Source organism: Panthera tigris, chromosome A1 (genome assembly GCF_018350195.1).
Source record: "Panthera tigris isolate Pti1 chromosome A1, P.tigris_Pti1_mat1.1, whole genome shotgun sequence".
Taxonomy (NCBI): domain Eukaryota; kingdom Metazoa; phylum Chordata; class Mammalia; order Carnivora; family Felidae; genus Panthera; species Panthera tigris.
Window position 1 is genome coordinate 135,645,285 of NC_056660.1, and position 25,873 is coordinate 135,671,157.

At 35.0% G+C, this 25,873-nt stretch overlaps 1 protein-coding gene across 8 annotated transcripts in view; it reads left to right on the forward strand.

Moving 5' to 3' along the window:
• The window catches only part of BDP1 (B double prime 1, subunit of RNA polymerase III transcription initiation factor IIIB), an 89,117-nt gene extending 63,486 nt beyond the window's left edge, over positions 1 to 25,631 (forward strand). For 2 of the 8 annotated variants that reach the window (XM_042987969.1, XM_042987963.1), the window contains 10 exons: positions 600 to 757; positions 5,440 to 5,593; positions 5,845 to 6,025; positions 8,842 to 8,905; positions 9,450 to 9,636; positions 10,630 to 10,834; positions 15,657 to 15,690; positions 16,559 to 16,826; positions 17,287 to 17,536; positions 22,938 to 23,090. In XM_042987969.1, the coding sequence (XP_042843903.1) occupies positions 600 to 757; positions 5,440 to 5,593; positions 5,845 to 6,025; positions 8,842 to 8,905; positions 9,450 to 9,636; positions 10,630 to 10,834; positions 15,657 to 15,690; positions 16,559 to 16,826; positions 17,287 to 17,536; positions 22,938 to 23,066 (1,630 nt within the window). In that variant the 3' untranslated portion in view covers positions 23,067 to 23,090. Of the gene's footprint in view, positions 1 to 599; positions 758 to 5,439; positions 5,594 to 5,844; positions 6,026 to 8,841; positions 8,906 to 9,449; positions 9,637 to 10,629; positions 10,835 to 15,656; positions 15,691 to 16,558; positions 16,827 to 17,286; positions 17,537 to 18,855; positions 19,424 to 22,937; positions 23,091 to 23,113 lie in introns of those variants that run through there. The other 6 variants (XM_042987980.1, XM_042987988.1, XM_042987995.1 and 3 more) reach the window with 6 other exon arrangements.
• The last annotated feature ends 242 nt before the right edge of the window (positions 25,632 to 25,873 follow it).

Consider the following 25,873-nt stretch of genomic DNA (forward strand, 5'->3'; position numbering starts at 1 on the left):
CCTCTCCCCTGCTTGCACTCTCTTTCAAAAATAAATAAGCATTTTAAAAAATTACAAAGAAATTTATTATAATAAATATATTTAAGTCAACTATCGATTAATTTATAATAGCTTTTGAGTAATACTTGTGTAAGTATAAATTTCACTGCTAATTTTTCAGCCTTTAAAGTGAGGATTGGCTGGTTTGACTTTAATGGTTTGAATATTTCTATTTATTTATGTATTTTAAGTAGGCTCCACACCCAATGTGGGGCTTGAACTCATGGACCTGAGATCAAGAGCTGCATGCTCTACTGACTGAGCCAGCCAGGGACCCTTAATGGTTTGCATATTAAAGTTAATGCAATATGTGCATCTTTGAAGCTTTAATGAGATAGTTTTATGTAACTGTAGTCTCTGTTTTACAGACATGGTCCAGATTCTCTTCCCTTCTCCAGACTTTCAGTAAAGTAACTTTAACATTAAAAAATGAACACTTAACAGAGATTGTGGCACCTGAGAAGGTGGCACATAACTATATAAGAGTAGTGAAGAAGGTGAGAGAGCTAATTCTGACACAGTTGATAAATTTCTCTCTCTTCCCATCTTTCTTTTTCTAGGAATACAACCTCTGATGTGACCAGTAATTTGAGAATGAGAAGTAGATTTGCCAAGCCTAAGCCAAATCTTAAGACTTTAAGGACCAGCAGGTTTGGCGTTCATCAGGAAGTTCCCAATTTGTTTGCAAGCCAAGGAGAAGTAGTAGAAAGTCAAAGAGGTAAATTTGTTTCCCTTAAACAGCTACGAAATTACTTTTATAGGAGAATTTGCGTTAACATTTCAAGTAGAGTATTTGGTTGTTAAAATTATTTTAATTTACTATTAAAAAGTTTCAAAAAGTAGAATGACTTATAAAATAAATACCAATAAACCCATTAACTGGCTTCAGTAACTATTACCATTTGCTCTATAGATGACCCTTAATAACACAGGTTTGAATTGCATAGGTCTACTATACATGGAGTTTTTTGATAAACAGTATAGTACTATAAAGATATTTTCTCTTCCTTAGGATTTTCTTAATATTTTATTCTAGTTTTATTGTAAGAATTTGGTATATAATACATATACAAAATATGTTAATTGACCATTTATGTTACTGATAAAGCATCTGGTCAACAGTAGACTATTAGTAGTTAGGTTTTTTGGAAGTCAGTAGTTAATATGCGGATTTTTGACTGCATGGGAGGTTTATACCCCGATCCCCCCATGTTATTCAAGGGTCAACTGTATGTATTTGATCAGACATTTTTTGTATGTGTGCACATGGAATATTCAAATAAACATTTTTAAAGGCAGATATACATGAATGTGGCAAAAAAATAAGACAGTGTCTATAAGGTACAAAATTTAAAAAACTTCTTCCTTGGTTCCCAGTCCCCTAATCTCACTTATAGTGGTAAACTGCCATTAAGTTTGTAGACTTCCAGGAGTGTATTATACACACAAGCATCTAAATGTGAGGCTGTGTGTGTGTACATACGTGCATCCACATATGTATACACATATATGTATATAAACACATGTATATTCCTTTCAGAAAGAATAAAAATATAAGCATACTATATCATATATAGTGTTCAGCCCTTAGGAAAAAAACAATTTTACTGAGATAATTCTATGTAATACAGTTAAACCCTTTGAAGGGTACAATTCAGTGGTTTTCATATATTCACCAAGTTATGTAACCATCACTGTTAGCAGGCACTCCCATTTCCCCAAGTTCTAGGCAATCACTAATCTTTTTCTGTCTCTGTAGATTTGCTTATTTTTGATGTTTTGTAGGAGTGGGATCACATAAGTGGTCTTTTGTGTCGATGTCTTTTACTTAGCATGTTTTCACAGTTCCTCTATGTTGTAGCATACGTCAAATACTTCATTTCTTTTTCTTGTCAAGTATTCCATTGTATAGCTATATTACATTTTGTTTATTCATTTATCTGTTGTTGGGCTTTTGGGTTGTTTTCTGTTTTTTGGCTCTTGTAAGTAACACTGCTAAGAACATTCATGTATAAGTTTTTGTGTGGACATATGTGTTCATTTCACTTGGATTTACATCTACAAGTAGAATTGCTGGGTAATATGGTAGTTCTATGTTTAACCTTTTGAGAAACAGCCAAACTGTTTCAAAAGTGGTAGCAGCATTTTTTAATTTTTTTGCTTATTTTAGATTTTTTGTTTTATTTTTAAGTAATCTCTACCCCCAACATGGGGCTTGAACTTGTAACCCCCAAGATCAAGACTTACATGCTCTACTGACTGAGCCAGCCATACACCCCAACATTTTGTATTTTCACCAACATTCTGTGAGGGTTTCAGTTTCTATTTTCTCAGACCCTTGTTATTAGATATTCTAGTTATCGTGAAGTAGTATCTCATTGTAGTTTTGATTTGTGTTTACCTGATGACCAATGATATTGAGTATCTTTTCATGTGCTTATTTATGTATCTTTTTTTTAGAGACATGTCTATTCAGATCTGTGCTCATTTTTAAATTGGGATATTTGTCTTTTTAAAATCTTTTTTTTTTTTTTTTTAATGTTTATTTTTTGAGAGAGAGAATGTGAGCAGGGGAGGAGCACATAGAGAGAGGATCTGAAGTAGGCTGTGCTCTGAGAGCGGAGAGCCGGATATGGGTCTCGAACTCACAAACTGAGATCATGACCTGAGCCGAAATCAAATGCTTAACCAACTAAGCCACCCAGGTGCCCCATGGGATTTTTCTCTTTTTAATATTAAGAGTTCTTTATATGGTAGCATTCTTTTTAAAGATTAGTGTATTGGAAAAAATCTGTCTATAGGATCACATAGGGCTCTTTTATTTTTTTAATGGCCTCACTACTTTGTGATGTACATGTTGAATCCTACTGCCACTTCTTTTTCCACCTCCCCTCCCTACCAAAGGCCCAACCCCTTTAGGTGCTAGTGAGAGCAGGAAAAACTGCATGCAGTAAGCTGTCTAGATTGTATAAAATCCTATAGGTAGAAGATCTGGATGGTTAGCAACATCTTTTCCCTGTTTGGGGTTTCTGGTTTTTGGTATTTCCTTTCAACCAGTAGTGCCTATGGTTCAGTTAGTTAATTCATTACTTACTCTGGGTTCAGGAATACCCAGAAGCTGTTTCAGTATGCAGGGTGAGGTTACCTTACTTATTTATTTATTTTATTTTTATTTAAAAATGTTTAATGTTTTATTTATTAATTTTTTTTTAATGTTTATTTTTGAGAGAGTGCAAGTGGGGGAGGAGCAGAGAGAGAGACAGAGACAGAGAGAGGGAGAGAAACAGACACAGAATCCGAAGCAGGATCCAGGCTCGGAGCTGTCAGTACAGAGCCTGAAGCGGGGCTCAAACCCATGAACTGTGAGATCATGACCTGAGCTGAAGTCAGACAGTTAACTGACTGAGCCACCCAGGGGGCCCTAAAAATTTTTTTTTTAAATGTTTGTTTATTTTTGAGAAAGAACATAAGCAGGGGAGGGGCAGAGAGAGGAGACAGAATCTCAAGCAGGTTCTGTCCTGTCAGCACAAAGCCTGACATGGGGCTTGAACTCATGAACTGTGAGATCATGACCTGAGTCTAAGTCAGATGCTTAACTGACTGAGCCACCAGGTGCCCCTAAAAATTTTTTGACTGTGGTTGACACACATACGTTAATTCCAGTCATAGTACGTAGTGATTCAACAAGTTTGTACATCGTGTTCTGCTCTCCAGAAGCATACCTACCGTCTCTCACCATACAGTACAATTACAGTACCATTGATTATATTCCTTATGCTGTGCCTTTTATTCCCATGATTTATTCATTCCATAATTGGAAGCCTGTATCTCCCACTCCCCTTCATCCACTTTGCCCATCCACCTACTTCCCTCTGGCATCAATTTTTACTTGGTATTTATAGGTCTGATTATGCTCTTTGTTTATTCATTGGCTTTTTAAAGATTCCATAGATGAGTGAAATCATTTGTTGTTTGTCTCTCTCAGTCTGACTTATTTCACTTAGCATAATACCCTCTAGATCTGTCCACGTTGTCACAGATGGCCTGGTGTCGTCCTTTTTTTTTTTTTTTTTTTTTAATTTTTTTTAATGTTTATTTATTTTTGAGACAGAGAGAGACAGAGCATGAACGGGGGGTGGGTCAGAGAGAGAGGGAGACACAGAATGTGAAGCAGGCTCCAGGCTCTGAGCTGTCAGCACAGAGCCTGTTGCGGGGCTCGAACTCAGGGACTGTGAGATCATGACCTGAGCCGAAGTAGGCTGCTTAACCGACTGAGCCACCCAGGCGCCCCCCCGTGTCGTCCTTTAATGGCTGTGTAACATTCCGTTGTGTGTGCATGCCACATCTTATCTGTTCATGTATTGATGGACACTTAGGTTACTTCGGTATCTTGGCTTTTGTAAACAGTGCTGCAGTAAACATAGAGTTGCTACACATATCCTTTGAATTAGTGTTTTCATTTTCTTTGAATACCTACTAATGGAATTTATTGAATGATATGGTAATTCTAAATTTAATTTTTAGAGCAATATCCATACTGTTTTCCATCATGCCTGTATCAATTTACATTCCCACCACTAGTACACAAAGATTCCTTTTTCTCTGCATCCTGAGTTTATTTTTGTGTATAGTAGAAAGTGGTCCAGTTTCATTCTCTTGTATGCAGCTGTCCAGTTTTCTCAGTACCATTTATTGAAGAGACTGTCTTTTCCCCATTGTATACTGCCTTTGTCATAAATGGACCATATAAATGTGTATTTATTTCTAGACTCTCTGTTCTCTTCCATTCATCTACTTTTTTGTGTGTGGGCCAGACCATACCGTTTTGATAATTACAGCTTTGTGGTATATCTTGAAATGTGGGAATATGATACCTCCACCTTTGTCTTTCTTTCTCAAGATTGCTTTGACTATTCAGTCGTGTGATTCCATAGAAATTTTAGTATTATTTGGTCTAGTTTTGTGAAAAATGCTGTTGGTATTTTGATAGGGATTTGAACGTAACTCTTTTATATAGAAATCATTTTATTCTTCTTTGTGGAGCAGCTCCCTCCCCAACATTTCCCCCAAGGTGGAGCTAGACCTCATATGTACCCACCTCTAAACTTCTTTTGTATGTGGGCTTGTGATTATATTGCTGTCATCATAGGGTAGACATAAAATTGCTGTGACAACCACGAGTGAAAAATGTGTAGTGTAGGATTCATTAATCTTCTGTTTCAAAAATCTCACTGGCCAGGATCACTCTTCTGCCATGTGAATAAGCTTAATTTTTGGATTAAGAGAAATTTGGAAGAGTTGCTATATACTGATCTGTCTTTGAGGAGACAACATATTTCTAATGTGGAGGTTTTAGCTGTACTGTTGTGGACTGTATCTTAAGTTTGTTTTTTGTTTAAGAAACTGAGAAAAATGGTTCTGAAGCAATGGAGGAATTACAAGATAAAAAATTTGAATCACTTACAACACCACTGAATAAGGAGCAGAGCATCTTGGCATGTGAACATGGTATTGAAGAGATGACTATTTCTCAAGAAGCAAACCTAACTGAAAGGTAAGAGGGAGGAGATTCCGGAATTTTGTTTATATTCTCTTTCAGCTACAGTAATTAGCTATAGCTTTAGGAATTTGATTGGCAAAAGGGGGGGTTCTGTTGCATTAAATGTATTTTAAAAATTTGGACACCATTAAATAATCTTTGACTCATTTAGCTCTAAACATTACTCTGTGGTTGTCCACTTGGTTTCACATACAAAACTGTAATACATACTCTGAAGCTCTAATATATACTAATTTCTCTTTCAGAAATGATGATCAAGAAGAGGAATCTCAAAAGGTTCAGTTATTTTCAGTTGATCCAATTGTTTGCTCTGAAACAAAGCCCCATAAGCTTGGTTCAGATATGGGTCTCAGTGAGAGTTGTATCAAAGAGCCCGAGAGAGAGGACTCTAATGGAGACACTGTGCTTACACTTAATGTGTCAGAGGTAAAAGAATGTAAAATATATAATGGGGGGGCTGGGTGTGTATTCCCCACTTAAAAAAAAATGAAGGTGTAATTTACATAGAATAACCTTCACCCTTTTATGTGCACTTCTGCAAGTTTTGGCAAACATATATAGTTGTATAAACACATGAACGGTTCCATCATTCCCCACATTTCCCAGGGCCCTTTTTTAGTCACCCCCTTTTACCACCCCCACTACTTGGTGATCACTGATCTGTTTTCTTTCCCTATAGTTTTGTCTTTGCAAGAATGTATTGTGATATAATTTTTTATTAAGTGTATTTTTAGTCTTTGGAGCATAGATAAAATAGCCAATACATAGCTTTGCCATAAAAATTTGGAAAAAGGAAGTGTTTTGTATACAGACTATTTATCTCTTGCTTGCTGGCCTCTGAGTCTGAGAAATACATTGCAGGTGTTTCCTTGAGATATTATTATATGTTCATTGCTGTGTGAGGTATTGAACAGACAAAGTTATGGGACTCATATGAGTGAATGCTTAGGCTCTGATGGGTGCTATGAAAGCAAGTTGCACAAGACTCTTAAAGGAGTGGTCCTCAATCCAATCCAGTAAAATCAGTATCTGGAAATAAGGTGTAGGCATTTGCAGGATTTTGTTTTTTTGTTGCTGTTAAAGGTTCTTAAGTTATTCTAATGTGTAGCTGGGACTGAAAGAATCCACGTGGGTGGCTCAGTTGGTAAGTGTCTGACTCTTGATTTCAGCTCAGGTCATGATCTTGTGGTTTGTGAGTTCAAGCCCCACATTCTGCTCCATGCTGATAGTGCCGAGCCTGCTTGGGATTATCTCCCACTCCCTCCCCCTGGCCCCTGGTCTCAAAATAAATAACTAAACTTAAAAAGAAAAAAAAAAATCCTGGATCTAGAAGAACGGGTATGAATTAGCCAGTTAAAGGGAGAGGAACAAGTGTAAAGAACAGGTGTGAAACAGCATGTCATATTCAGGGACTATAATTAGTTATGAGTGGAATATAAATGAAGAAGTAGTTAGAGTGAGGTTGGCAGCCTGGGAACAGATCATAAAAAAATTTTTATGGCTTGTTAAGGAGTTTGGATTATATCCAAAGTTAAGGGATTTTCCCTACCCCCCCCCCCCCCTCCCAACATGTTTGTTTTTACTTCATATTTTGAAATAATTTCAAGCTTGTTGAAAAGTTTCAAAGATCTTACATAGAATTCTTACATAGAATCTTTACTTAGATTCATTAGTTATAAACATTTTGCTTCATTTGCTTTTTCTCTGTCTTGCTCTCCATCTCTATAGATACACTTTTAAAAAACTGAACTATTTGAAAGTTGCAGATGTGAGACTTCACCCATAAATACTTCAGCTAATATCTGATATGAACGGGGATGTTTCTTATAGAGAAATGATACTCTTGTCATACTCAATATTACCATACTATCTGATATTGATTTAATAACAATATGTAATACATAGTTCCAGTCAACGCTCTCACATTGCATTTAGTTGTGATTCTCCTTATTCTCTCACTGTCTTTCAGTGTTTATTTATTTATTTTGATAGAGCAGGGGAGGGGCAGAGAGAGACGAGGACAGAGAATTCCAAGTAGGCTCCTTGATGTCAGTGCAGACAGAGCCAAACATGGGGTTCGATCCCATGAACTATTGAGATCATGATCTGAGCTGAAATCGAGAGTTGGAGGACGCTTAACTGACTAAGCCTCCCAGGCACCCCTCTCCTTATCCTTTTTTTTTTTTTTTTGAGAGAGAGAGCATGTGCACCTGTGTGCACATGTGCAGGAGGGACAGGGGAGAGGAAGAAAAAGAATCCCAAGCAGGCTCCATGCTGTCAGCGCAGAGCCTGATGTGGGACTGGATCTCATAACCGTGAGATCATCACTTGAGCTGAAATCAAGAGTCAGATGCTTAACTGACTGAGCCACCCAGGCACCCCTCCTTATTCTCTTTTAATCTAGATAGCCCTCCTGCCCTTTTTCCTCTTTTGTGAATTTGACATTCCAGGCTAATTCACAATTGGGGTTTTTGTTGTTGTTCCCTATTATTAGATTCAGGTTAAATATTTTTTGGCATGATTATTACCTAGGTAACGTGTTCTTCCTTTTGTATACCTTTATTAGACATGTAATGTCAGTTTGTCCCATTATTGATGATGTTGACTAATTACTTGGCTAGAATGGTGCCTGCTAGATTTCTCCATATAACAGCATCTTTTCCACATGGTGTTAGTAATTTTTCATATGACACCCAACAGACTTCTACCTAGTAGTTTTAGTATCAATTGATGCTTACCTGAATCAATTATTGACATTGTTGGTTACAAAACGTTTAAGTTTTAAGATTTTAAGCAGTAGAGAATTATAGTAAGAATTGTATTTTAGAGATTACGTTGTTGGCAGTTTTGTGGAAAACAGATTGGAAGGAGCTGTGTTGGAGGCAAGGAAACATTTTGCTTCCATTCAGATGTCATCTAATAGCACAATGGCTGCTATTATAATGGGGAAAGAGAGAAGGTTGAAGGGTTTGCATCTCTCTTTCCTGTTGCTTCAAAAATAATTTGATGAAATTCTCATATTTAACAATTTACTGGGAATTTCTTTGTGTATATGTATGTTTATTTAAAGGAATCAAAAGTTACTGGTACTACTGGTTTCAAAACATTTGGAAAATTATATATGGTTAAATAGTTGTTGAATTTTGAAGCAGTCACTCTTCCTGTATCCAATTGTCTGGAAAACTTTTTAAAACTAAAATTTGGTTGATCTCATTCTTGAATTTTAATTAAATTTTTTTTAGTGTACACCAAGTAGTATGCCAGAAGTTCAACAGGAAAATGTAATCAGTTCTCAAGATTTAACAGGTATGATAATCTGCTTTGATAAAGCATCATCAAACTGAATAGTATGGCTTTTACTTCCATATCCCATTTGATTATGAAAAAAACTAAAACAGTTTTTAAGTCTGCAATGGCCTTAAATTATGAAGTATTTTTTTAATGGTTTATTTATTTTTGAGAGAGAGAGCATGATTGGGGGAGGGGCAGAGAGAGAGGAACACAGAGGATCCGAAGTGGGCTGTGTGCTGACAGTAGCTAGTCTGATGTGGGGCTTGAACTCACGAACTGTGAGATCATGTCCAGAGCTGAAGTCAGATGCTTAACTGAGCCATCCATGTGTCCCAAACACTTGAGGTATTTTAGGTGTAAGTTTTTTTATTCAGAATTATACATCTCCTCTATAGTGAACCATCTTTATCCTTTATGAAATTCCTTTTTATTTTTGTGGGTGTAATTTACTTTTTATTCTTGTGTATAAGTTGTCTTGAGACTTTAGAAATGTAATAAATTAATGATTTTCCGTTGTTTCATGGTTCAGCTTTTCATTACTAACTTTTAAATTTGATAGTGAATCTAGTTGCTAACGTACATCAAGGTGGTGAAGATGAACAAGCATTCATTTTAACTCTGGTGGAAATCCCAACCAATGCCATAGAAGAATATACTGATACCACTGCCCAGTTAATGCCAAACCCTTTACTGCCAGCGCCCATATTGATCAAGTCCGTGAATACAGAAGAAAGGAGTGACATGAGGTAATGAATGACCTCAACTGTTTTCTTTCAAGTTTTTGTTTAAATTCCCGTTATTTGACATACAGTGTAGTTTCAGGTGTATGGTGATTCAGCACTTCCATACAGCACCCAGAAGCTAAACTATTTTTGCTAGGAGGAAAGGTGCTTTATTACTCAGATAGCATTGACTGAATAAGCCATTCACCAACATTATTTGTATTTGTCCTTATTTAGTAATTATGTGATAAGTTAGAGAAGATATCATTGTTTTTATATCTGATAAAGCTGCCATTTAAGTGTGTAATACTTTTGTATGAAACTTGTTTCGTATCTTAAGTATTTTGAAAGCTAAAAAAAATTTAGCAGTTTGGGTTATAAAATGCCATCTGTTAAAGGTGTGGTTACTTTGTAAGCATATATATTTTAAATTCTGAAATAAATACGTTCATAGAAGTTGCAAAAATAGTACAGAGAGATGACATTTTTGTATGTTTTTAGTACTGTTATTTTAATTCTTTTCTATAGAATTGTTGTATTTTAACGGTCATTGGTTAAGGCACTTAATGGTCAAGTAGCATTAGATGTTGAAGCCTTTCATATTTGGAAGAGGGATTTTAGGGGTGCCTGGGTGGCTCCCAGTTAAGCATCTGACTTTTGATCTCAGCTCAGGTCTTGATCTCAGGGTTGTGAGTTGAAGCCCTGCATTTGGCTCCACGCTGGCTCCTACTTAAAAAAAGGAAGAAGGATTTTAGATTGAAATTTTAACTTTACAGACAAAGAAAACACTATTTTTGTACCTTAGATTTAATTCAGTATTAGAGAATTTGTGAGTTTTATAGAGTTGTGAGTTTTTAAATGTGAATAGACGTCAAAACTAACATTTTTGTGAGCTTGGCCATGTAAATATTAGTTACTTGAAAGTTTTTTGGCAGTTGTCATTGGGATAGCTGAGCCTTTAACCTCATTAAGTAACTTCTAATTTGCTGATTTAACATGTATGCATTTCCTATGCAGTATGAGTTTTCCAGTAACTTCAGTTGGTCAGGATGCCATGTGTATATCTGATTCTGGAAGAGAGGATTCTGAAAAGCTTCCTGCTAATTTGGATCTTATAACTAGGAAGAGATTTCATTGTACGCTTGATGAAAGTGACCATGTTCCTCCTGCCAAAAAAAGTTCACTCACTTCAAGAGATGATTGTCAAAATTATACCTCTGAGGTAAGATAGAATTATCAAGCACATAAGATGGCCATATTACAACAGATCCATTTGTTTCCTTTAAACTCTTTAAATAAAGATAGTTCTAATAGTTTTTACCATAAATAACCCAGCTAAAACTGGTTTTAGATAATCACTTTTAACCAGTTCTAGGTGAAAATTGATGGACATTCATCAGGAAACCCATTCCCAGTTGTGTGTCATTGGCTAAAAATAAGGCCAAAAGCATCCTGTAGATCTGGATCCTGCCTCTACCATTTAACAGCTGTGGGACCTGAGTCAAAATAGGTCATCTCTGTGAATGAGTTTCCTGTTGTGTAAAATTATTACAGTAATATCATCACTACCAGGATCATAATGCTTAAAGCTATCCATTGCTCTTAGGAAGAAGACCCAGGACCTCGAAGGCCCTCTATTTGTCTGGTCCATTTCTGTCTCTGGCCTCACCTTGTGTTTGTCTCTCCCTTACTCTCTGACTATATTGGCTGTCTTTCAGGTTCTTGAATGCATCATACTTCTTCATATCCCAGGGCATTTGTTTTATTATCTCCTCTATATGAAACATTGCCTTGCCAGACATACACACTTCTTTAGCCTCCATCATCACTACCTCAGGGAAGCCTGAAGACAGTATGCACATTTGATCACCAGCCACTATGTTAAAGGTTTCTTGGCACCCTCTTGTTTTTGTTTCTGATACTCATGATAATTTATCTCATTATGTAGCTACACTTTGGAAAAGTTAATTTAGAATCTATATTCTCAGTGGGACAGTTGAAGACCAATCATCCTTAGATAGCAGACAATAGAGGCAATGTATTCTTTTATATCTGATAGGTGGAAGATGGTATCCCAGAATGTTTTTCATTTCTCTTATTACAAGTAAGGTTGAACATGTTTCATATGCTTAGAGCCATTTGTATTCCTTTCTCTGTGAAATGATTCTATATTCTTTAGCCATTTTTTAATTGCATTGTTGATCTTTTTCCTACAGATTTGGAGGAACTCTGTGTAATGTATGTCCATGAATGAGTTGCAAATATTTTTTCCCAGTGTGTCTTTTGACTCTATTTTTTGAGTTTTCTTCCCTTGCAGACATTTTTTGGTTGAAATTTTCTTTTTTTTTTTTTTTTTAAGATTTTACTTTCTAGTCATCCTTACACCCAAGATGGGGCTCAGACGTAACAACCCTGAGATCAAGATTCACATGCTCTACTGATTGAACCAACCAGGCGCCCCTTACTTTTTAATATGAAAATTTTCAAGCATTTAAAAAGGTAGACAGGGTAGTATAATGCCTCCCCATGTACCAGTCACCCAGTTTCATCAATTTATCATCATTTCTTACAGACATTGTTTTGTTCAAAAGTATATTTAATGACTTGGGGAAAGGATCATAGTACATTGCTATGTGCAAAGCCAGGCCACCAGTTTATATTATGCCGTTTAAAAATGATAGATGTACGTTGATGTGACTGTATAAGAACAGTATAATGTCTCGGACTTATTTGTGATTTTTCTTTTTTTTCATGATTTTTGTTTTTTGACCTTTGTTTTCAGCTTTTTAACAATGAAAAATTGCTTATAAAATGTCATAGTTATAATTGTAAATTCTGGAATACACATACTGCATTCATATAGACATGCAAACAATTTTAATTTTTCTGTAATCATATTTATCAGTATTTTTATGTATGGCTTCTAGGGACTGTGTTAGATAGATATTGAAAGTCCACTTTGAGACTTAGTAGAAATTCTTAGAGTTAATATTACTGATTTGTTTAGAATTTATTTCGGTGTTAGGGAGAGTGAAACCAACTTCATTTTCCCCAGGTGCCTGCCTAGTTGTCTCAGCACCGTTTTTTGAATAATTTATCTTTTCTCCACTGATTTAAAATTCCATTCTTATCACATATTAAATCCCATATGTATTTGTGTATATTCCTAAACTTTCTTTTCTTCTACTTTTAGATTCACCTATTTATTCTTGGGCCAGTATCCCACTGTTTTATATATAAAACTCTGATTATATAAAAACTCTAGTTTTTAAATGCTTTACTGTCTTAAATGGAAGGTTTCCCTCTCCTCCCACATCGCTTTATTTTTTTCTTTTTCCTTTTTTTTTTTTTTTTTAAAGTTTATTTATTTTTGAGAGCGATAGCACACGAGCAGGGGTGGGGCAGAGAGAGAAGGAGAGAGAGACAGACACAGAAAGAGAGGGAGACACAGAATCTCAAGCAGGCCCCGGGCTCTGAGCTGTCAGCACAGAGCCCTAGAGCCTGACACCGGGCTTGAACTTAAGAGCAGTGAGATTATGACCTGAGCCAAAGTCGGGGGTTTAACAGACTGAGTCACTCAGGTGCCCCACTTTCTTATTTTTTCTTTTCAAGTTTGTATATATTCTATATTCTATATATTCTATATTCAAGTTTGTATATATTTCAAGTGTGTATATATTCTAAAGTTTGGGTTTTTTTCAAAATTTTACTTAAATTTTAGTTAACGTATAGTGTAATACTGGTTTTGGGAGTAGAATTTAGTGGTTCATCACTTAAATAAAACACGCAGTGCTCATCCCAAAAAGTGCCCTCCTTAATACCCATCTCCCATTTAGCCAATCCCTCCCCCCCCAACCTCCCTCCATCAACCCTCTGTTTGTTCTTCTTCATAAAGAGTCTCTTATGGTTTGCTTCCCTCTCTCTGTTTTTACCTTACCGTATGTTCATCTGTTTTGTTTTTTAAATTCTACATATGAGTGAAATTGTACAGTATTTTTCTTCCTCTGACTTATCTCGCTTAGCATAATACACTTCTTCAGTCAATGGACATTTGGGCTCTTTGCATAGTTTGGCTGTTGTCGATAATGGTGCTGTAAATATTGGGGCGCATGTACCCCTTTGAATCTGTATGTATCCTTTGTGTAAATACCTAGTAGTACACTTGCTAAGTTGTGCAGTAGTTCTAGTTTTAAATTTTTGAGGAACCTCCACACTGTTTTCCAGAGTGGCTGCCCTAGTTTGCATTCCCACCAGCAGTGTAAGAGGGTTCCCCTTTCTCTGCAACCTCATCAACATCTGTTGTTTACTGTGTTGTTAATTATAGCCCTACTGGTAGGTGTGAGGTGGTATCTCGTCATGGTTTTGATTTGTATTTTCATGATGATGAGTTATATTGAGCATCATTTCATGTGTCTGTTAGCTATCTGGGTGTCTTCTTTGGAAAAATTTCTATTCATGTCTTCTGCCCATTTCTTAACTGGATTGTTCATTTTTTGGGTGTTGAGTTTGATATATTCTTCATAGATTCTGGCATATTACCTTTATCAGATATGTTACTTGAAATTATCTTCTCCCATTCCATAGGCTGCCTTTTAGTTTTGTTGATTGTTTCCTTCATGCAGAAGCTTTTTATCTTGATGAGGTCCCAATAGTTCATTTTTGTTTTTGTTCCCTTGCCCATAGCATTGTCTAGTAAGAAGTTGCTACGGCTAGTGTCAAAGAGGTTGCTGCCTGTGTTTTCTTTTAGAATTTTGATGGTTTAAAGTCTATATTAATTTTATAATTAGCTTGTTCAGAGCTTCAAAAAATCCCATTGATGCTTGTTTTAGGATCATATTAACTTGACCACTTAAGATAGGGAAAATTGATGTCGTAATTGTGATGTTGAATTTTTTTTCTTTATCCAAAAACACGGTATGTCTTTTCATTTGTTTAATTATTCTTTTATGTCTTTTAGTGGTATTTTCATCTCCTCTTCATTTAAATTCTCCATTTCTTATTAGGTTATACCTAAGAATTTTATCTTTTGTTGCTATTATCGTTGAATTCTTTTCTATCCGGAGAGCTTACTAAATTCCCCTCATCGTATACAGTAATTTTTCTTTTGTTTCTGTTGGGTTTTCTAAGTAAAGTCATATTATCTGCAAATAAAATTTTAATTTTTCTCATCTACTTTATATACCTTTAGTTTCCTTCTCTTTTCTAACTATATTGGCTAGTATAATTAAAGAAAAAAGTCATAAAATAGTCTTGATAGTAGATACATTTTTCTTACTCCTGACTTAAATGGGAATATTTCCAGTGTTTATGAAGTGAGATGCTGGTTTTTGAATTGTAGTAATTATAGTTTATGGTGTTAAGAAAATGTCTTTTTATTCAATGTAAAGTTTTTTCCAAGTATGAATATTATTGGACCCTTTTGCTACAAACAGAGAGATGATGATAGTATTTTTCTCTTCAGTTCTGTTGAATTATATTAGATTTCATGTATTGAATCATCTTTGCATTCCTGAAATAAACTCTGCTTGATTATTATGTTAGTCTCTTGATGTGTTGCTGAATTATGTTTATACTATTTCATCTGATATTTTTGTACTGGTTAATTTGAATCAATATTAGCCTTGATTTATAAAAAGCATTTGGAAACTTTCCCTCTTTCACTGTGCTCTAAAACAGTTTAAAGAATAGGAGCAGTGTCTTTTTTATAAGTGTTTGGTAGAGTTTCTATAAGCCATCTTTTACCCTCGAGCTTTCTGGGAGATACCTGCTTTCTTTAGTTAGAAAAGAGGGTGGGAGGCACCTCGGGGGTTAAGTATCTGACTCTTAATTTTGACTCAGGTCACGATCACATGGTTGGTGAGATTGAACGCCCATGTTGGGCGTTGTGCTGACAGTGCAGAGCCTGCTTGGGATTCTCTCTCTCCTTCTCTCTCCGCCTCTCTGCCATTTATGCACACTGTCTCAAAATAAACATTAAAGAAAAAAATAGAAAGATTGACTTGATACATGGATTCAATTTTTTTTGTAATTTTTTTTTAAAACAGGGGTGTTCAGAGGAAATAAGTGTTGAGGAAACAGGTGAGTGAAATAAATTTTAATGTGATTACATTTTGTTATTTTTGGATATTTTTGATGCATCTATTCAAATTTGGAATTGAAGAAGAGTCTTGCTTACTTTCTCTAAGTATTTTGCTTTTATTATTAGAAGTTTTTCTTCTTAGCTGAGATCTTGGATTTGACACTTTCGTAGACATAAGCTACTTTCATCCTGTAATAACAGAAAACCATATGGCTACAGAATTTCCTGTAAAAGCTTAACAACTATATTTCAGGAATTACAAAGCTGAGCATAAAGGAGTTTTTATGGTTCCTTAGGTTTACCCAGAGATTAGAAAAGACATATATATTGGGGCGCCTGGGTGGCTTGGTCGGTTAAGCGTCCGACTTCGGCTCAGGTCATGATCTCACGGTCCGTGGGTTTGAGCCCCGTGTCGGGCTCTGTGCTGACAGCTCAGAGCCTGGAGCCTGTTTCGGATTCTGTGTCTCCCTCTCTCTCTGCCCCTCCCCTGTTCATGCTCTGTCTCTCTGTCTCAAAAATAAATAAACGTTAAAAAAAAAAAAAAAAAAAGACATATATATATATATTTATATATACACACACACACACACACACACACACACACACACACACAGAGAAAGCTTTTCTAGGTAAAAATAGGTTGATATGACTGTTTTGTATCTGAATACAGAAACTGTTACCATAGCTTTGTACCAGTTACAATTCTTAATAGTCCCGATAACTTATATATTAACTTATAATTTAGCTTACTCTTATTAGGGTAGGTTTATGATAGAATGTCCTGATTTTTTTCCTTCAAATATTGCAGTTCAATTGGATATATAAATTTCAAGATGGATGCTTACCATTTGTCTTTGTTTTTTGAAGGGGAGTCTTACAAGGGACAAGATACCTTCCCTACCTCAGGAAGCACACATACAACTCCAGAACCTCAGAAAGAGCAACTTGAACCAACTTTGCAGTGTATAGGATCTCAGTCTCTTGATGAAATAATAGACACGCATGCAGAAACGAGTACACCTCAGTTACCTCAGAATGAGATGATTGTCTCTGATAAGGAAGAGGGAACTGGTGCTGCTTCAAAGTCTGAACAAATGGGTAGCATCACAGCAGCTTCAAAAACCCCATTATCCAGGTACCGTGAGAAGCTCTTTAACAAATGCTCCTTTCTGTTTCTGTCTCTCAAAGGATAAATGTAACCTCTACGCAACAAATATAACATAAAGACTAAGTCCAGTACTAAGGATGATGTTTTATAAACATATTCCTCTGTCAGTAATGTAAAGGGGAGGAGTTTTGTCAAAGAAAATTCAGTAATGTCAACATTTTTGCAAGACTCCAGACAAATAAAACATTCTGTATAACAAGAGCTTACCTTTAGATGCTGATACTAACTTTTAGGTAGAAAATCTGCATAGGTAGCTACTGGTATGATGGAATAAATAATGATCAGAATAATAATGACACTTAGTAGACATGCTGATGCCACTAAGGTGGTATATCACATGTGCCATTTTAGCATTAAAGGAAAGAAGTTGGTATTAAGAATGTGTCTTCCTGGATATCTTTGAATATGCTTACATTTGCATTTCTAGACCTGGCAGAAGACCCCTGGGATTTTTGTCTTTAATATGTTCAAAGAATAGTTTGGAGTCTGATGAACCTACTCATGTTTATAATAAGAAACGCCTAAAGCCTTTTATACCTACACTAAGACAGAATTTGAAAAGATCAAATCCACTCAATGAAAGCCAGAAAAAAACCCAAGAGTCCTCTGATCTGCTTCCATCTCCAAGTGTTGTTGTTAATACCGAATCTGAGAATATTGGCAGTTCACCAGCTCAGGTATGTGATAACTGTCATATTTTATTATTTGTATAGAATGGGTTAGATATCAGACTCTACTAGGAAGAACATGGCAATTGTTATTTTCTTTTGGATGTCAGAAATTATGTCAGAGCATCGCTTGTCCATCTCCTCCCCGTCATACCTCATTATAAGGGAAAGAAGGTAGGTGTTGAATTAAGTTACAGCTCCTTTAATACAGATCTATTAATATTAAGCTAGTCATAAATGGACACTTAACTGATATTCCTTTAATGCAAAGAAGTTTTTTAACCTGTGGAAGCAAAACAAAGCAGTAGTTGCATTCTGTTTGCTTTTGGGGAAATGTCCTGGCACCCATAAGAATTCAAGCAATGGTGGGGTGGCTGGGTGGCTCAGTCAGTTGAACATCTGACTTTGGCTCACGTCATGATCCCACCGTTCGTGAGTTTGAGCCCCCTTCAGGCTTGCTGCTGTCAGCACAGAGCCTGCTTTGGATCCTCTGTTCCCCTCTTTCTCTGTCCCTCCCCTGCACTCTATTTCTCTCAAAAATAAATAAACATTAAAAAAAATTTTAAAAATTCAAGAAGTGGTAAGATTAGAATTCGTATGTTTCATTTCTGTTTATTCTGAAGCTGTTCATATGGCAACTACTGGGATGGAAAAATACATGAACTTGTATCAAAAACTTTGGAAGAATATTGGGGTTGGTTACTTACGAACTCAACACAGGAAAGCTATTGGATAGCATGAGCCTCAAAAGGAGTACTTTTATAAAAACCATCTTTAAAAAATTTTTAAATGTTTTATATTTCATAGAATTATTTTCTGAGACTAATATTTTATGAGTCTTTATTATTGCCAAATTTCTTTGGAGAACAGTTATTATAATTACCAGCAATGTAGCTATGCCAGTTAAATTACATTCTTGCCAGCATTAGATCTTACTCTTCAAAGTAAATTTTTTCTTAATTTATGTAACGGTAGAGGGTGGAAATGACATTTCATTTGTTTAATTTGCATTTCTTTAGTTATTAGTGGCTTGGTTGTTTCCCATACATTTACTACATTTTCTCTCTCTCTCTTGCTCTTTTTTTTTTTTTTCTTCCTGTTTTGTTCCATCTTTTGCTTATTTATAGCTTTTGGGATCTTAGTGGTTTGCTTACCAGTTTATGTCAGATCCTTATGTAACAAAGCCACGTACCTTTTAGCTCTTTGCTTCAAGGAATTTTTTCAAATTCATTTATTTTTTAAAATTTTGGAGGTTTTTTATGATGAATTCTAAATACATTTTACATAAAGAGGAATCACATTTTGCATTTCTGTAACTTTCTACTAAGGCAGCAAGGTCGGCAACATTAGATTAATGGGAAGAATGTTCGTTGGTTTCTGTGCCAATTATCTGGAAGCCACTGCCTTCAGAGTCTGGACATGACGTCAAATACTGGGGAAGCAAACACACATTCACACATTCAATAACTGCCGTGACAGATGGAGAGAGAAGACATTGGGAGCAGACAGAAAGGCTGACTTTCATCAGATGCAGCATTTACTAAACTCCAGGCACTTGGACACCATGTTCATGGTTCCTACCATGTTACCCAGCAATGTGTAAAAATGTAATGACTCACTGAGCACTTACTATACTCCAGATTCTTGTCAAATACCTTCTTTTTTACACAAACATCCTTGTAAGATAGATATTGATGGTATTACTCCCACAGGCCCAGAAGGTTAAGTGACAGAAGGGCCCAAGTTCCACAGCTTCCATGAATTAGGTTAAGAATTTACTGAAATACTTTTTAACTACTTCAGCAGCACCAAGCTGCCTCCAGGTTATATGGTTTATCCCCTATTAGTATCATCATTACTCTCATTTACTTCATGGGTTTTTTTTTTTTACTTTATTTTTGAGAGAGAGAGAGCGGGAGAGAGGCAGAGAGAGAGGGAGAGAGAGAATCGCAAGGCTCAGCCCTGTCGGCGTGGAGCCCGACGTGGGGCTCAAACTCACGAGATCATGACCTGAGCCAAAACCAAGAATCAGACCCTTGGCCGAGTGAGTTAACCAGGCACCCCTACTTCCTGTTTTAAAATACAATTTTCATTTTTAGTAAAATATATTGTCAATAAAACTTTAAATTTCTACCATAAAAAAAATAAATAAAATTTTGGAGGTTTTTTTAATATGCATAAGTTTTATTTTTTATTTTTTTTTTACATTTATTTATTTTTGACAGATACAGAGTGTGAGTGGGGGTGTGAGTTTTTCCCCAAGGTATAAAATGTTCAGTAATCAGTTTTAAAACAAACTCTGTTCATGGTTATTGACTTTGGTATAGAGTGAGGCAAGACTAATTCTCAAATTGCTATTTTATTATTTTTTGTGAATAAGTAATATATTCTACAAGTTTTCAAATTCATAATCTACAAAAAAAGTTTACAAAGTTTCTGACCTCTGTCCTTTAGCTTCCTTGTTTCCCCTTTTTATAAGCGTATGCTGTTAATCAGCTATTGGTTCACTTTTCCAGAGATGTTTTATGTGTACACAAATATAAACATTTTTCTTCTTTTTGTTTCATAAATAACAGCATACTGTTCTTCCTTGCTGTTTTCACCATAACAGTCCGTCTTAAAGATCTTTGCAAAACAGTATATAAAGAGCTTCCTCCTTCTCTGTCTCAGTCTCTCTCTCTTTTTTAAAATGTTTATTTTGAGAGAGAGCGTGGGTAGGGGAGAGGCAGAGGGACAGGGAGAGAGAAAGAGAATCCCAAGCACTCTCCACTATCAGCGCATAGCCCATAGCAGAGCTCCATCCCACCAACTGAGATCATGACCTGGGCTGAAATCAAGGGTTGGACACTCAACCAACTGAGCCACCCAGGCACCCCATCTTTTTTTTTTTTTTTTTTTTAATTTAAATTAAACTTTTTATTTTGGGATAATTGTAGACTCACATGCAGCTTTAAAAGACAATACAGAGATCCCATACACCTTTTATCCATTTTTCCCCAATGTTAACATCTTGCAAAAGTATGGTACGGTATCACAACCAGGATAACAACGCCACAGTCAAGCTACAAAAGAGTTCTGTCACCGCAGAGATTCTTTGTGTTGCCTTTTATAGACACACTTCCATTGCACTCCCTCTACTCTCCTTAACTTCTGGCAACCTATTCTACACCATTAAATTTGTCATTCAAAGAATGTTATGTAAGTGGAATGTTGTATACAGTTGTGTAAATGGAATCATACCTTTGGAATTAGCTTTTTTCCCCACTCAGCATAGTTCCCTAGAGAGTCATCCAGATGGTTTTATGTATTTGTTACTTTTTAATGCTGAATAGAATTCTCATGTTTATCCTTTGACCAGTTGAAGGACATCTGGGTTATTTTCAGTTTTTGCCTATTATGGATAAAGCTGCTGTGAACATTCATATGCAAGTTCTTGTGTGGATGTAAGTTCATTTTGCAGGAATAAGTGCCCAAGAATGCCCTCATTATTTTTAATGACTATATCATACTCCATTGTTTGCGTGTACCATAGAGCAATATTGGTCTCACACTGGTAACCATTTAGGTTATTCCTAATGATTTGGTAGTTCACATAATGTGGTAATATCTAACTTAGAAATGAGTGATTTTACACTTTTATCCATAGGTTGAATTCCTTCCTAGAAATAGAATTGCTGATCAAAAGGAATGATCATTCCTTTGACAGATATTACTTGATTGTCTTCCATAGCAAATATATCCGTTTCTATTTTTATCAGTAGTATATGAGAGGGCCTTTTTCCTCACGCTAGCACATAATCAATTTTTTTCACTTATGACATTCTTCATAGATTTAATGAGTATATATGAGTGAGGTTGAGCACCTCTTCATGTATTTGAATCACTTGTTTTCTCTGAACCATCTGTTCGTATGTTTGGTTTCTTAAAAACGTTGGTTTATTAGTCTTTTTCATATTGATTTGTAGAAGCTCTTAAAGAAAACCTTTTGTGACAAAGGTTGTACATGGTTTTGTTTTGTTTATTGTTTTTTTTGTTTTTTTTTTAACCTGTATGTCCTTTATCTTTTGATTTTGTGTATGGTAGTTTTTGCCATGCAGATGTTTTTTATTTTTACATAGATGAATTTATCACTCTTTCCTTTTATGGCTTCTTCCTTTCTGGTCATTTAAAAAGACACTCCTTCTCCCTTAGTCCAGGATTATGAAAGTGTTTTCCCATGATATTTTAGAGTAGATTATTTTTTTCAATGTTTATTTTTGAGAGAGAGAGACAGAGTGCAAGCAGGGAAGGGGCAGAGAGAGAGACACAGAATCCAAAGTAGGCTCAAGGCTCTGAGCTGTCAGCACAGACCCTGACACAGGGCTCGAACTCAGGATCATGATCTGACTTGAAGTCAGACACTTAACTGACTGAGCCACCCAGGAGTCCCTACATTTACATCTTTTAATTAATCTAGAATTTATTTTGTTGAGGATATAGGTTTGACTTTTTTTTTTCCCCCTGAAATGGTTATACAGTTGTCCAACATAATTTAAAAGATAATACAATTTTCCCTTTTTTTTTTTTTTTTTTTTTTTGAAATGTCACTTTTCTCAGATACTAAATTTCCACCTGTATGTGTTGGGGATATTTCTAGTCTTTTTCATTGATACATATATCTGTTCCTGTGTCTTAATTTGTCATAGATTTCTAAGTATGCTAATTTTTGATAGGATTGCTTTAATTTGTAATGTTTCCTTGAATACTGTTCTGTTTTGTGGGTGTATTCTTTTCTATTTAAAAAAAAATTTTTTTTTAATGTTTATTTATTTTTGAGAGAGACAGAGCACGAGTTGGGGAGGGACAGAGAGGGAGACACAGAATCTGAAGCAGGTTCCAGGCTCTGAACTGTCAGCACAGAGCCCAACGCAGGCCTCAAACTCACAAGCCGTGAGACCATGACCTGAGCCGAAGCGGGCTGCTTAATCAACTGAGCCACCCAGGCGCTCCATGGGTCTGTCTCTTCTTATGCAGATTATTAAAACTTTTCATTGCAGATTTGATAATGTTAGTTTTTTCTATATTAAAATTTTTTTGTGGAAATTAGGGTAAAATAATGGACCTTGTGTATACTGTAATTAATCATGCCTGCTGTTTTATGTTGAGTCCAGTTTTATTAAAACTAATGCTTGAAAGGTTACCTTATTCATAAAACTCTTACTATGTTTTGTATTGTTTCCCTAATATAACAGCATAGAAATGAAATTATTTGGTCAATGAGCATGAACATACTTAAAACTCTCATATTTATCACTGTATTGCTTTGTGGTAGTTTAAACTGATAGGGAAAAGCAGTATCAATTTAGACTACCACTACCAATATATAAATGTTATATTGCATGCTTATTATTATTTTTTTTAATCTTTTTAGGTTTCTTATGATCGTCCCTTACCAAAAGAGGAATGTAAAACTGGCCAAACCCGGGCACCTGAAGAGGGGCCAACCACAGTCTCTGAATATTTTTTTAGTGATATATTTATTGAAGTGGATGAAACATAATAAAAGTCTTTTTTGTTGTTGTTTTTTTTTTTTTTTTCAAACTCTAGGATTTCCAGAGTCAATTATATCACCTAAGCAGTATTTAGAAAAAAGCATCACTGGCTGTTTTTCTTGAGATTGACTTTAAATATTTAATGAGCTTGATTTGAAGCTTTTATGATCATTGGAAAACATTGCTGAGGTTCCTTTCATTCTGATTGATTCAGCATTTTGGAAATACAAAGCAATTAAGACTGCTTCTGAGACAGAAAAAGCTTCTCTTGTTTACATTTTTACTCTTCCTGTGCTGAACATACATGGACATTCTGGAGTGTTTTGGATAAATGTTTATGTATAAATCACAGTGCCCAAGTATTCGGAGGTGGATTGTATTTAACACTTAGTGAACTTCTTTTGTAAAGGTTTTTTTCTGGGGTCTTTTTTTGGGGGTGGGAGGTTTTTTGTTGTTGTTGTTGTTCTTTGTTGGTTTTGCTGAAGGCCTTTTCAGTTGCCTCTCGGTATATGAAAGCATATTGTGAAACTCCACTTTAGTATGGTAAATGTTAAAAACTTTTCTATTTTCATCTATTTGACTGGAAAATATGTATTTTTCTAATTGATGTTGATGTAACATTAGTCCTAATTGAACAAGTAAGTAGTATTTAAACTTATTATTTATAAAGACGAAACATCAAAAAGTTTATTTATTTTTAAATTGTTTATTTAAAAGAATATTCAGTTTTAATTATTTTCACCACTCAGATTATGGGTAAAGAAGGTATTGACAAATTTATGTTTGTCCCTTTTCCCTCTTTAATTTTAAAGATATTTAAAGTTATATCACTAAAGTATTTGGATAGTATATGTTTTGAATACATTTTTTCTCATAGTTTAGTATATTGAATTTGTACTGTGAATTTTTGGTTTTTCTTATTTCTTGGATAATCTCAGGATTTGATTGGGGGGAAAACCCTTAATTTATGAGGGAGATTTACATACAAAACTCAATCCCCTTTACACACACATACACTTACACACATTCCTTTTTTAAAAAACTGATTTCTTGATAGTTTTTTTCCCCCATTAAATTTTGCTTAAGGAACATTCAGACCTGTAAGCACCGAACATAATTGTGATGTTAAAGCAGAAAATAAGATAATAAGATTTTGTTCAGTGATTATCATCAGTATTAATTTAAGGGTTGTTTTTAATTTTGAAATTTTGTTATTTACATATGTAATTCCATTATCCACCCAAGCAAATCTTTGGTGGTTGTTCAAATCAAACTTCTTAAAAGCAGATTTAATCTTCTATTTGAAAAGCCTCAGAGCAGGAGTCAAAAATATTTTCCAGAAAATATTTTTGAACTTGTGGGCCAGAAGGAATCTGTGGCAACTACTAAACTCTGCTATTTCAGTGTGCAAATAGCCAGGGGACACTTAAGTGATTGACATGGCTGGATTGGGCTTTTAGTTTGACCCCTACGTTAGACAGCAATTTCATACCTTAAGGTGCTGACATCTTTATCTATCTATGAAATATTCATCATTGAAGTTATGAGTTGTGCATCACAGTTAAAACTGTGTTGATTGATTGCATTACAAAATGATCAGTATTTCAGCTGGGAAAATATTTTAATGTCTAGATAACTGTATATTGAAAAAAATTGTGGCCAATTTTTGAGTTCATTAGTAAAATCGGATATGGCTCAACAATAACAGCTTATTCATTGCTGTACAGTGAAATTTACAATTTAACTTTTTTGTCATAAAGGAGGATCTATAAATCTGAGTGGAAATTCTCAATAGGTATGCATTAATTTATTTTGTGTGATTAAGATGTCACAAAAAAATCATGGTATTAAATCACATTGCCATTTTAATGCCCTGTTTTTATAAAATTTTTTAAAGTCTCATATTCTGAAAGTTTCATTCAGTTAATGTTAGTTTCAGTGTTAAGTTGCCACAGTTAACCTATTATTTTATCCCTTGTGTAATATTTATTTTTTAACTTTGCTAACATCTGTCTTGTACATCTATAATGAATTGGTTTTATGGAATATATAATTTCTTACTGTATACGAAATAATTTTATCTTTGGGCATTCATTGTGTTAGAGAATCAAGTCAGCCAGCTAAATTGTCCTACTATTATATCCTTAAAACTAATCTGGGAAAATGAGAAAACGTAATCAGTGTCTTTACCTTACAAGGTGGAAAGAATTACTCACACCGATATTTAATCTGATTCACATAAAGATGATGTTGTGAAGAATTGTATAAATCTTAAAAGAGGTATGAATAATGGTTTTGTTTTCTTGACTTTTCCTCCTGAAAACTTAGGTCTTAGCAAGCAATCAACATGATGGTTTAAAAGCCTAATTGTTGGTAAATGATTGAGGCACAGATAAAATTATGAATATCCACTGTTGACCATATTATTTGAAATAGAAGTGACCATGTATATACTCTCTTGCTTGAAGGAGTTTTTCAAAAAGCAATATCTGTCATTTGTAAATTTTCTTGTTCTAAAGAAAGCAGTTATGTTCTATAGGTATAAATTATGTAAATAAAATTATTTTATACTATTTCGGTTGTGTTTTTTTTTTTTAATGACTGAAAGATATTAATGTTTAATTAACCAAAACTTGTCAGTTTTTCACCTACAGCTTTCTTCCTTCCATAAAAATATGGTATACCTGGAAGAATTAATCTTTTATCTGATACGCTTGCTGTGAAGGATATTTTTTTTATCTTATAAGAATAAAGAATATCCTTTCCCCTCATTCCCACTTAGGACATGTGGAGAGTTGCTTTTTTGCTTATATAA